Source organism: Phasianus colchicus, chromosome 1 (genome assembly GCF_987193195.1).
Source record: "Phasianus colchicus chromosome 1, bPhaCol1.hap1.1, whole genome shotgun sequence".
Classification (NCBI taxonomy): Eukaryota; Metazoa; Chordata; class Aves; order Galliformes; family Phasianidae; genus Phasianus; species Phasianus colchicus.
Window position 1 is genome coordinate 106,847,352 of NC_143436.1, and position 13,586 is coordinate 106,860,937.

General features: G+C 42.7%; 1 protein-coding gene across 5 annotated transcripts; it reads right to left on the reverse strand.

Annotated features, from left to right (window-relative positions):
- Nucleotides 1-1,022: 1,022 nt before the first annotated feature.
- On the reverse strand, nt 1,023-11,412 carry EPCIP (exosomal polycystin 1 interacting protein). 5 transcript variants are annotated; one of them, XM_090121922.1, is made up of 3 exons: nt 10,098-10,680; nt 5,515-5,563; nt 1,023-4,194 (listed from the first exon to the last, which is right to left on the reverse strand). In XM_090121922.1, exon 3 carries the CDS (start codon nt 4,125-4,127, stop codon nt 3,450-3,452), a length of 678 nt encoding a protein of 225 aa, XP_089978048.1. In that variant the 5' UTR covers nt 4,128-4,194; nt 5,515-5,563; nt 10,098-10,680; the 3' UTR covers nt 1,023-3,449. The 5 variants fall into 5 exon arrangements, with proteins under 5 accessions (XP_089978048.1, XP_089978042.1, XP_089978058.1 ...); XM_090121916.1 differs by having other exon boundaries at nt 1,023-4,197; XM_090121932.1 differs by lacking the exons at nt 5,515-5,563; nt 10,098-10,680 and adding an exon at nt 10,698-11,412 and having other exon boundaries at nt 1,023-4,197.
- Nucleotides 11,413-13,586: the final 2,174 nt, after the last annotated feature.

Sequence of the window (13,586 nt, forward strand, 5' to 3'; positions counted from 1 at the left end):
GAGCTGTAGGTGTTCCTGTTCACTGCAGGGGCGTTGGATCAGGTGGCCTTCAAAGATCGCTTCTAACTCGAACGATCTATGATCCAGTAGCCTCCATCTTGCAGCCCCTCCTCTACATGGGAGGAGACACAGAAGGCTCGGCCAGCATCCCGCAGCCCCTAAAAAAGGCTCCATTTCTATTCGTTGGCATATCCTATAATCATACACCAAGACCGAAAACCAGCAAACCAGGTTGGACTTCATGCGTAGAGAATGAAAGCACTGTATATAAATATTAGTTACTGTAAGTATGTGATGAAACACCATAAAATGATGATGCTAAGTTTGGGGTGTGATTGAACAATTTTACACTAACATTTAATGGATTCACTAAATCTAGGGCCCTCAGCACAGGAAAAATGCAGAGCTTTTGGAGCAGGTCCTGATCAGAGGGCTGGAGCTCATCTCTTATGAAAGAAGGCTGAGGGAGCTGGGCTCGTTCAACCTGAAGAAGAACAGTCTCCAGTGCAACCTTGCTGCAGCTTTCCAGTGCCTAAAGGGTAACAGCAGAAGCAAGGCCAACGTTTTGCACTGTCTGATGATAGGACAAGTGGGAACGGCTTTAAACTGAAAGAGGGGAGATTTAAGTTAGATGTTAGATAGTGGTGAGAAGCATCACAGGCTGACCAGAAAGGCTGTGGGTGCCCCATCCTAGAAGCACTCAAGGCCAGGTTAAATGGGACCCTGAGCTGCCTGAGTTGGTGGGGGGGCAGCTCTGTCATTATCAGGGTTTGGAACCAGATGATCTTTATGGTTCCTTCCAACCTAAGCCATTCTATAATTCTACAAAATTATGTAATTATTTCAGCAGTGTGATAATGTACCGTTGCAGTTTGTCCAGATGCAGAGAAAAGAAACCTCTGCCAACAGAATTAATAAAGCTCACACTGTATGCGTTACGTACTTTTCTTTGTATTTAACTCTTTGAATTGCTATGAAGAAATTCTGTAAGCTTCTAAAGTGGTGCTTTCATATGGCAAAACCAGATCAAATGTAAATTGGGAGAATCAGATTCTTCGTATCTGTTGGAAAGAATGTATGAACTGCAAAGATCAATGCAATATTGGTGCTGTGGATTTCTGCCAATCATGTAAGTGAAAGCAGGATTTTCCCTGACTCCTTGAAGATTTCTGTTTACTTGTACACAGGAACATGACGTCTTTTATTTGATCATTATTCAGAACACAGCTGTGGCAAGAGTAATCAAAACTTTAATTTGCAGCATTAAAAAGCACACAGATCTATTAATGTGATTTCTTCCCAAGAAAGCCAGAATACATATGTCCTCAGTTTCTGCTCTGTGTGTGGATTTTAAGCAGTAACCTCAGCAATCATTGCTGCCCTGGCAATATAGTACTGTGTTACTGTGTTATTCAACACATTTTTTACTAGAGGGCAGCAGAGCATCAGTGAATTCACCGAAAAAGATTTAGGCTTGATTTTTAAGAGGATTAATAACATTTAGAAATCAATATATTCTGTGTATTTTTTAACAAGAGTATCCTGTGCAGAGTTAATGACCAGCCAGTTTATGAAGGCAATGTTAGTAGTTTTGCACAGCCAGGATGATTTATATTCTTCTATAATCCATACCAGGCAAATACATGCTTAGAACAACACCCCTGCTCCTAACCTCTGTCACCTCAGTTTCAGCTCCTAACCATGTTGTAACTTGTGACAAAACCATGGAGTGTTCACAAGTAATATTTTTCATTTGTGGAAAAAAACTTTCAATTTGTTTTCATGGTGCTGATAAATGACAAAAGTCTGTACAATACCTGATTGAATAGCTCTCTGAGTTAAATTGAGTTCACTTCTCATCCTATAAACACCAGCGTCTTTAAATCTTTAAAATTGTAAATTTGCAATTTACAATTGCAAATAGATCTGATTGCCCTAATAGTTATTACACTGTTGATTTCAGTGGCAAAGCCTGCAGTAATGAAGTGTATGTAAAAAAAAAATTGAGTTGTGTTGCCTAGGAAAACTGCTCCGCCATTGATTACAGTTATGGGCAAGGCTTAGTTTAAAGTTATTGAAACAAATTTGTTGGTTCCTCAGAATCTTAACAACTGTTCCCTCCAGTACATGTATTTTATCCCAGATCAAGAGAAAAAAATATATATATGTAATCCTTTGCTGGCAGTGCAATTCTGCTTGGACTTTAGTATACTATACAAATTGATTCCAGCCTTAATTGTGTCTCACAGAATGTAAATCCTGCAGACGTGGGCAAGGAGTAGACTTTTGGCTATCAACATTTCCTGACGTTTTTCAGCGAGTGGCAATCTTTCTCACACAGTGCAGCTGATACCTGTCTGCCTGAAGCCTTGCCATACTTATCAGATGAGTCACAGGATGGTTTATTTTCTCCTTTTCTTAGAGAGGAGAGTTTACTGTTAGCACAAAAGATGAAATCAACTTTGTTGTATTTGGGGAAAGGAGCCATCGATGGGAAAAACACCTTTATAATCCTGGTATTTCGCGGGCTGACCTCTTGCCCAGCTCTTTCCCATGATGAATAGAGAATGAGAGTACCCTGCTACATGACTGGGCATCCTCCATCACATACTGAAAACCCAGCCCACCATACTTGCAGTCAAAACGGATTGCTGGCCATCTCACAAATGCGCTGTTGGTTATGCTGAGGTGGGAAGCAGACTGCAAAGCTGCCTTTGCTGTCCTAAGAGGCTCTGTCACCCAGGCTGGTCATGGGAATCCCAGCTCTGACAACTCAGCAGAAGGCAAGGAAAACCAGCACTCTCGGTTTTTCTCTGCTTAACCACCTCAAATCGTAGAATCGTAGAATCATAGAATCTTAGAATCACAGGCTTGGGTTAGAAGGGACCTCAAGGATCATCAACCTCCAGCTCCCCTACCACAGGCAGGGCCACCCACATCCGCATTTAATTCTAGACCAGGCTGTCCAGGGCCCCATCCAACCTGGCCTTGAACACCTCCAGGGATGGGTATCGACAACGTATCTGGGCAGACTGTTCCAAATGCCTCAAACCTCACAGCACAGGGGTGAGGCCAGTGAGGGATTATTCTCCCTGTGTGCAGAGTACTACTGGCAGTTTTGGCCTCCCTTATTGGAAGAAAAGTATTCATCAACCTGAGTGTGCCCAGTGGAGAGCGACCAAGATTGTCAGGGGACAGAGCATGTGTTCAGTTCTTAGATTACAATATAAAAGATTTATAGTGATCCTTTCACCTTGTTTCATGTGTTCTTTGTTCTTTAAGGAAGTGTTTATTGAGTTAGTCAGATGAGTCTGTATTACTTCAAATGCCTGCTTGTAGAGTACACAGTCAAAACTTTTCATCCCATAATGGCTCCTTCGGGCCAAACCAAACAGTCCCATCTCTCTCTCAGCAGTTTGCCATGCCTTTGGCTGACGGTGCTAGAGAACTCAGTAAATGAATGTTACAACATAGCTTTTGTTATCTGAGGTTGAGAAAACACTGGAGTACAGCAGGTTGTGAAAGTGCTCCGTGATGCTAGAGACATTTTCCACACTGTACGACTTCAGCAAAGAATATCCATTGAAAAGAGAGGTATCCAGAAAAGAAATATATACTAACATTTGCCTGTCTTTGTTGTGCATTGTGAGTAGATCATCTTTTTCATTCTTGCTGCTACTGTAGATGGTTACGCTTTGCTCTGGAAATTGTCCCTTAACCTTATTTTTTACCCGCAGCTTTCTCAATCCCCAAATGGTCAAGTATTCTGTTGGTAGAGGAGTAGTGCCACAGAAAGAGAGCTTCAAATCCCACACCATTGTGAAGTTGAGGAGCATCTCCAGCACAGAGGTGTCTGTGAACCAAATTGTCAGGTCGCTATTGTAGTCAGTTTTTTCCATGGTAGAAGGCAGCACTGTTCTGCAATTGCATAACAGGTTTGCCAGGCTGTAGTCACAGTCACGGATATCTGCCAAGCAACTGCAGTTGCGAATATTGCTTTCCTTGGTGAAAATTAGTGTATGGTTCTTCTGATTTCCCATAAAACTGTCAGTAATGCATATGCCAAGGAAGCCAGCCAAAAAGAGAGCCAGCCAAAAACAGAAAGTAGAGAAGGCTGTTAGCTTCATTAGTACTGGTGCCAAGATGCCACGTGTCTTCTCCTTTTACACAGTGGATTTTATCGCTTGTCTTTACCTACTGAAAGAAAACAATTTCTTTATTATACTGAAGACACTGAAGTGTTAATACTGCTTTGCTCTTCTCATTTATTATCAGAAGCACTGCTGGATGCAGCATGTATCCTTCAGAGCCATGGGAAGCCAACTTATTGCCATAAAACTTGCTTTTTGTCCATGTAAAGCTACATCATTTCCAGCCTTAACCTGTAAGTTTTGAGATGCAAGGACCATCTCTCACAGTCTCCGCATGGCAACCAGTATAGAACAGATTCTGATTGCTCTGGCTCCCTTCATTTACCCTGGTAAATCAAAGTAGCACTTGCAGGAATGCCGTGGACCATTGAGCAATTTTCCATCCAACCATGGTCCACCTCAAATGGTTGGGGGCAGGACTGGTGAGACTTCTCAGCAACAAGCCCTTGGGTTTTCAGAGCAGTGTTGGATGTTAACAAACACATTTGGCATATTATTGAATGATGGTGCAAGCACAGATGAAAAATGGTATTTCTCAACAAAAAAAATTACAAAATGTTACAAATGTTGGTTTGATTTGTCTGTAACTATTTTGAACCACCAAGCAACGGTAGACCCAAATTTGGACTAAAGGCAGCAGGTTCTAGTGAGGGCAACAGTAGGGCATGCAGTGGAAGGAATTTTGGTCCTTAGAATGTGTGAAGACTGCTCCATGTCCAGAATGTGTGTCCAGCACTTCAGGAGACATAGCAATGCAACTACAATTGTGGAAAAGACATACCAGATAAATAGGAAAATAATAGTATTTGTAATGAAAATATGAATTGTTTTGCTTCTAATATCCAGTCTCCCATCATTAGGCAATGAAGTCGTCTGCTAAAACTTAATGGTAATTTAACAGAAAATAAAGGGAAAATTTGCAATTTGGATTTGAATGTTTTAAGCTGCTGGAAATTCAACCGAGGTTATTCTTTCACTAATATTAAACAAATAGATACATAATTGCATTTTGACCAAATAATTTGTGTCCTACTTTCCACATTTTTCATTTATAGAGGATACAGTACTTGAATCAACAGAAAATCATGATTTGCAAATGGCCAGAACTTTGGCATCTATAGAAAAAAGAAGAAAAAGGAACATGCACATGTAGGAAAAAAAAATGGCAGTAAGGAATAATGGACTTTGGGCTGGACATTACCAGCTGATCCTCTATGGGACTGAGATCTTTAGTTTGTGATAGACACCTGCATGAAAAAAACAGCAGCTAAAAAGTAATTAAATTTCTAAGTAGTAGTAGGAAAGTATAGGGAAAAAAGACAATGTTGTTGATCTTCTGCATAAATCTTTTGCTCACACTTGCCTGTTGTATGCAGTTCAGATCCCACTATTTTGGAAAGGATGCCACATGCCTGGAGTTGGAGAAGAGCAAGAAGGACAATGAGATATAGAAGGGCTTCCCTTTAAGTAGGATGGAACTAGCCAGTAAAAGAGGTGGCTGAAAAAGGATATAATGGTAAACTGCAACAGCACAAATAACATGAGGATAGTGTGTAGAGATCAATTGTTTTTTGATTTTTTGAGGCACAAGAGTGAGACATCTGCCAGACACACTAGGAGGTGGCTACATGACTAGACAGATTTTTGGCCTGACAGATTATGGTTCTCTTATGCATTCTTATATATTCTTGTGTAGTGTAAATGTAAGCAAACTGACTCAAACATGATTTCATTCCATATGTGCTCCTTGAATGTAGCACATTGTATTCTTAAAAGAAGAATACAGACATTTTAATGTTTAAATCAATTATTTAACTCACATTCCTCAGACTTATTGCAGAACATACCAGAAATACCAATCCAACTGTTAGCTAACGTTTAACTTCAAAGGTCAGACACATCCAAGCTGCAACTGTTCTGGTATCCTCGCTGCCAGATGAATTTGATACCCAGCATCTAAGCCTCTAAGCATAGAATGTGTTGAAAATCCTATTTAGTAAAACTTCACATTGTGTTTGCTCAGCTCTTCAGCTATGGCTCACAGTTAGGATAAAATAAATCGCAGATCTGTAATATCAACACTTTCACAAGTCAATAAAATCATTGGGATTTATCTATTCCAGAAAAGTATTTGCCAGGAGAACATCTAGGCAAAGTTAACAGTATGAGTGCAAATTAAGTAAACATAATTTTAACTGAAGACTCGGAAATTAAAATGACAATACATTTTCACACTAGAAATGACTGAACTTGTTCATTAAGCAATTGCAGAGAGGAATGTGATAAACACACTTTGATTAAAACACAAAGTGGCTCTGTAGCCTAAGTGTAGTATGAGCAATAGGAGTTCTGTGCTGCTGCTGGAAGTTTGTTTTAAACTTTCTAGTAGTGAAGTCTAGAGCTGTGCAAAGCTGCAAGATAACCTCCAGCAGCAGAGGTACCACCATGGCTTCTTCTTTTAGTCCAACGCAGCAAAGAGGCAGTGTCCAAACTGACGGTGGTTTATTCAAACAAAGTAGCTTATGCATGGCAGTACTGACTTAACAGCATCTCAAACAACCATGTTTGCAATGAGGGGTAGGTGGGGCACTATCACAGGCCCTTCACCCAACTGCACTGTTGCTTTTTTGAAGTTAGCTTTATACAGTCAGCTGACAATTAGACAGTGTTCTAAAATTATGTGCTTTAATTGTAATGTTTTTGTAATATCTTTTATAAGTGGCTGGTCATCTGTTACAGCTGCCACCTTCAACAAATCCACTCCTATCTTGGTGAATTGGATAACATAATTCCTGCTTTCTTTCTTTTCCATCCTTACATCGTCTCGTTTGGGAAATACAATTGGAAGTGGAAGAAAAATAGGCAAATAACACAGCAGGTAAACAGCTATCAAGTCATATTACCCAAACTTGCCATCCAGAGTGACAGATAGATAAGCAATTAGTGTTTGAGAATGAAGTGAAAAATTAAATCAGCATGTGAGAAAAACTGAAGTTAATAAAAAACTGCCTCAAGTATCATTTAGACTGCAGGATCCCAGAGGTCCTTCTTTATGCCTGTTTTTTCTCCTAAACATTTACCCAGCTTCATGAAGCAATGGCAGAGTATCATCACCCCATTAGAATTCCTGGTGCTTGGTCCAGTTCTCTTCCAAACAGCTGACAGTGTTTCTCTATGGTAACCTGCCTATTCCTGCATTAAAACACCTCAAAAATGTTTTGAAGTGTAGATTTTGGCTGGAAGAGAGCTCAAAGCCCACACCACCCCAACCCCTGCCACGCACAGGACTGCCCCCCACCAGCTCAGGCTGCCCAGGGCCCCATCCAACCTGGCCTTGAGCTCCTCCAGGGATGGGGCACCACAGCTTCTCTGGGCAGCTGTGCCAGCGCCTCACCGCCCAAAGGTGGTTTTCTGAATTCCACAGCCAGCTACCATCCTGTTTTTCTCTTAGACTCATCTAGAAAAGTGTACAGTGCCCCTACCTCTGAGCACAGCCTCAGCTGATGCATGTGGAAAGCACAGCAGTCTGTATGTTCAGTAATGCAAAAACTGGAAGAAAATGAGGCCCGGCACATGCAGCATGTCCCCCAGCCTGGCTGCAGTGGGGAAGGAAGTTGTTCTCCTGAGCTGGGTTCTTTGCTAAGTGGCAAACACAAGTTGTGATGGTTTTAGGAAAGCGTCACATGCTGGAGATAGCAGCAACCTGATTCTGAAGAAAAATGTCCTCGAATGATCTGAACTCAGCTGGTCATCTGTTCATTTTTGCCCCGCTCAGGGGGCCTTTTAAGTGAAAATTGGATTAGACACAGATACTGGAAGAAAACAGTTCTGGTGTGATTGCTTGAACCATGAATACTGTTCCTTGTATATCATCTTTCCAGCACCAAAACCCCATTTCATAGCACATTATCCCCAAAGTTTCCTGGCACAAGATTCCACCCCCACCTTTTTTCTTTACAGATTCAGATAGCTACAGGACATTTCCAACACCTACTTAGTAATAATGTCATTTCAGGTTTCTCAATTTGCTTTGATCTTTCCAGTAATTTTTTATTTTATTTTATTTTATTTTATTTTATTTTATTTTATTTTATTTTATTTTATTTTATTTTATTTTATTTTATTTTTTGCTAATTGCAGATCCTGTGTATGAAGAAAACTGCAAAAAAGCAATAAAAAGCCTGTGACTGTTGTGTGAGAATACTACTGTCTCAAGGAAAGTTAATCCTATTCAATGGGAGTCCCCAGCCTATACAATTAATTTCTTCACGGGGTGCTTTCTTCCATTCTCTATTCAGAAAAAAAAAACTAATTAAAACCCTTCATTGATTACTTGTGTTAGCATGTGCCTGTGTGAAAGTGCTGTATTAAGCAAAGAGGAGCTTAAATCCATATAATCTTGTGCAGCTTGGGCAACGTACACAGAATGAATACCAAAACCACCCAATTTAGACCAAAATAACATGAAAGACTGGATAAAGCCCAAAGCATTTAGAAGGAGAGCAGTGAGGACTGCCTTTCTGTTTTCGTGTTTGCATGCAGGTATGAGAGGGCCATGTAGAATACATTGCATTTCACAGCTCAGGTGGTATTGAGGAGGTGGGTAGAGCAGCAGTAAGAGCTGACATCCTGCACGCTTCTGGACTGCAGCATGGACCATGCTTGTTCCTCATTACTTGAACATGGTTTCTTCCTTTACCCGTACAGCAAAAGCCTGAGCTGCTGTCATTGGGCTGAGCAGTCACTGCTGTCATGGAGGTGCTGTCACACATAGGGGAACAAATTCCTTCCTAGCTGTGATAGAAATGCAAGATAAATCAGGCAGTTCTACTGCATTGAACCCAAACAATGCATAACCCTCAGACATCTTGAGCAGCTGTATGTATCCCTGCTTCAGTATTAGGCTGGAATAGATTAATTCCAGAAGTCACAGAATTGTTTCAGATGGGAAACGCTTAAAGGCCATCTGGTCCAACTCCCCTGCAATGAGCAGGGACACCCACAGCTCCATCAGGTGCTCAGTGCCCCATCCAGCCTGACCTTGAGTGTCTCCAGGGATGGGGCATCCAAACCAACCCCTGACTTTGTGCTAAGGAGAAACACGGTGTGCATGGATATGTGTTACAGTGTGAAAACATCTTACTTCTACTTTAATCAAATATCATTACTTTCCGATATCTTCCTGGTTCTGTTATTGAATGACCTATCCTTTTTCCATTCATCAGGCCAATTTTATTTGTTTTTGTTTAAGAGAAGCCTCAACAAATATAGTTTCTTTCAGTACTGCAGCTGAGTCAGAATGTGTTAAATACACATAAGCTACAATGTTAGGGCATTTGAGCTTAGCATGATCTTCTCATGGCCTTCAAAAAGCATATACCCACATACATAAAGAATAGACTTGTGTAGTCTTCCTAACGGAATTTTCATAAAACAAGTAATGCTTTGGTTATTCCTCTCTCTGCTGAAGGGGACACCACTGGGGACATCAGGATGGGGGGCCACCCTGTTCGAACACCACTGAACCAAAATGAGCACTTCAACATCAAAGTGCTGACAGTAATTTTAAAACCACTTTTTAAAATTCTCTGGTTTTTGTGTCAAATCGATGCCTTTTTAGAACAGAGGTATTCACACTGTGTGAACTTTAGGAAGGAACATTTGATGCAAATTTTTGGTTGTATCATTTCTAAGCTCCACTTCTAACCTGTCTGGCATGGAAGTTCAAGTTAAGCATTACACTAAGTTAGAGATTTACCAAACCCCAAGTGTTATGCTTAATTCATTGGTGCAAATGGTATACAAAGTGTATTCTAACAATCGAGTTTCTTCTGTTCAAATCTCAGACTAAGAAAAAAGATGGAAGCAAGGAAAGCCACATGTTAGAAAGACGCAAAGAAGATGGCCATGAAGAGGATGGAGGCTGGAGTCCAGAAGCAAGGTTACCTGGTGCTGGGTGTCTCAGCTCCCACTCACAGGCTGGGACAGCGCATGGTGTCACTGCTGGCAGACTGCAGAGCCACACAGTGATGGCGTGTTTGTTGTGCTTTGTACTTCCTGCATCACCAGCCTGACTTGTAAATTAAACAGCAGAATAAAGCACAGGTTCCAGCTGCTCTTCCCCTGACCTCTGTCCTCTGCCAGTGCCTTTCTCCAGGAGTTTTTTTAACAGAAGACAATGGGAATAATTGACAGCAAAGCTCTGCTACCTTTAGTGAACGGTTTTCCTAAAGAAGTGTTTGCAAGAGGGAGCAAAACCTTTCCACAGTTCTTTCAGTTTATTATTCATACAGCTATTAATTATTAACTCAGGCATATTAGTATAAACAATTGCAACACATCCAAGACAAACTTTGCATAACCTGTTATTTCCCTGTGATTACAAAGCAACAAATCTGAAACATATCTTCCAGGAAGAGAACATCGGTGGCAAGGAAATAATTGTGCTGTGGGAGAAACTGCCTTAGACATGAATACACAAGCTATTAAGCATTCTCCAGCTATTTACCACCCCCTGCTTAGGACAGCACAAAAGCAGCAACTCACTCTTTTTCCTGGTGCTGGTGGAGCATCCGTTCCTGTGCTGCAACCCTTCTGGAGGTGGTGATGTGTGGCACTGAGGTTAATCTGCAGGGCAGGCGGGATGCAGCTCTCCCACTCACTGCTCTCATGTTGCATGGGGCCGGCAGCCCATAGCATTCCCCTGACAAGCAGGAGAGAGCTCCAAGGTCTGCCCATTTCATTGTCACCACGGCAGGTCCCTACCTGACTTCGCCACCTCCACTCCTATGTTGCTCCCATACCAAGGGGATTGGCCACGAGGGACGTACCCTCCCCTGCTGCTTTCCTGAGGCTGCTTTTGTAGGTTTAGAACTGAAAAATGCCTGTTCCTCCAGAGCCCCAGGTCCTGCTTCAGAGGCTGTTTGCCCAATGTGCAGGAGTAAACGGATGTTACTGATCACAAAGAAATGCACCAAGAGGATTCGAAGAGGGTCTGAGGCAACATACACTGACAAGACTCCAGGGAGACCTCATCACAGCCTTAAAATACTTGAAGAAGAAGGAGAGGACTGATTTTTTGTGGTCTGATAGTAACAGAACAAGGGGGAATGGCTTCAAACTAAAAGAGGGGGGATTTATGTAAGATAGTAGGAAGAAATCCTTTTCTCAGAGGGCAGTGAGGTGTTGGCACAGCTGCCCAGAGAAGCTGTGGTGCCCCATCCCTAGAGGCGCCCAAGGCCAGCTTGGATGGGGCAGCCTGAGCTGGTGGGGGGCAGCCCTGCCCACAGCAGGGATTGGGGCAGCATGGGCTTTGAGAACCCTTCCAACCCAAACCATTCTGTGATTCTGTTGTTCTATGATTCTTCTTCTCTTATTGCTAAGTCATGTCCCCAAAAAACAGATTCTGCAACATGCTTGGCACTCCCATTCATGCCATTTTGGATCTCACAGTACTGCAGGGCTGGACTCTAAACCTGTAGTTGTTTCAGAGCCAGGCTGAGAGATAGGTATCAGCCTTGCCTAGGTTCAGCTCTCTTTTACACACTCACAAGTGAGCCAAATGCCTTTTGTCCAGAAATGTTCCTATTCGTTTCCAGAATCTCTCAATACGTCATCACGGGTGATGGTAATGTGTTCCCAGCTGTGTGCAAAGTGGACTGGTACAGGAGCACTTACATAACACAACTGATAACTTCTGCCATTTGTCTTTGAAGGAAGGTAAATATACCTGTTAGCTCTTCTGCATATGCATGTACATACACACACCTTCCCAAGCCAAAGGACTCCTCTGAGTTTCACCATTCCTCCTGGGAGAACGTGAACACCTGACATTGGGGTGTTCTGTCCCATAACCCTGGGCATTATTTTCCAGTGAATGTGAAGAGAATTCCTATAATGTATCAAGAAAGTCTACAGATTCAGGTTGATAAAAATAAACAGTAAAAGACTCGGTAACACACTGAGTTATGGATGAGAGCATGCATCCTTCACTGTGGGATGGCATAGCATTCCATATGATGACACAGAGTAACGACAAACAGGTGCATTACGTGTACACATTACAACAGTATTAAAACCGTAAGAAAACAGAAATCGAACATGATTCATAATGATAAATCAATGCTTGCTGCTAAGTTGCTCCTGAGGTTGGTGCAGCATCAGCCACAAAGTGAATGAGGTATTTTGTCCTGTTGCCAGCAGATAAACATTTCTAAACAAGCAAGCACCCGAACTTCCATGCTTGGCAGCAACCAGTGTTCATCTGAACCCACCAGACAAGAACCACGTGCCCATAAGTAGTGGTGACTTTCAACAGTCTGAAAAGGGGTGTGCTGTTGAGTAGGGCTGTTGTTTTTGTCATGGAGATGGTTGTCCACTGACTGCTGGAATGAAACCTCTGGCTGATGGCACCATTCAGGCACTTGGTGACTGTGCCTGATGTATGGTCCTCTCCTGTCCTGTCCTGTCTGCACTGGGCCAAGCAGCACTGTGGTGCAGTGGAAAGCGAAGACACAAAGGGTGGAACATTTCCTTCCAGTTTTCAGCCTGTATCTGGCCTGACTCAGATGGATAACAAGTTATAGTGACTAAAAATGCACTGTCCTGAGATCACCTGCACTTTCAATGTTGCAATGGAATGGAGTGTCTCTAGAGAAGGGCAATGAAGCTGTGAAGGATCTGGAGCACAAGTCTAACGGGGAGCGGCTGAGAGAACTGGAGTTGTTCAGTCTGGAGAAGAGGAGGCTCAGGAGAGACCTCATCGCTCTGTACAGCCACCTGAATGGAGGTCATGGCGAGGTGGGAGTCGGCCTCTTCTCACGGGTACCTGCCATAGTAGAGGTGACGCCCCCCAGTTGCCCAGGGGAGGTTCGGGTTGTGGCAGCAGAGGGCGCTCTCGGCCCGGCGCTGCGGGCCCAATCCGAGCTGCGGGCGTTGCTGCGGGGCGGGGGGAGGACGCTGTGACCGGGCTGTGCCTCAGAGCCCGGAATCGCTCTCCGGAGATCCCGGTTTGAGGAGGATTCTGCGCCGATCTGAATGTAAAGGCGGGATTTCTGCTAGAGCGGCGATGGAAGGGCATTATGCCTTGTTGAGGAGTACAAAGCAGCAGGTGCTTAAGGCTCAGTGGTTCCAGTGGGAGTTAGGAAGTTGGCTGGGGCAAGAGAGAAGCATTCCCGGTGCAGTTTTGGCCGTGTGGCCCTGCAGAGGTAGAAAGCAAATAGTTTTTATTGCTATTAAAATCCCTTGGGGGAAAAAAAAAAAATCCAAACCAAATTGAAAGTGTGTCACCTGTACAAACTTCCAGTTTTTGAGGCTTTGTTCATCTTTTTTTTTTTTTTTCTGAATTTTCCTAAAGTGCTGCGAGTTCACCTCTGAAGTAACCGACCTCATTCCTGAGAATCTTTTCTGTACATTTCTGTGTTTGAAATGGAACAC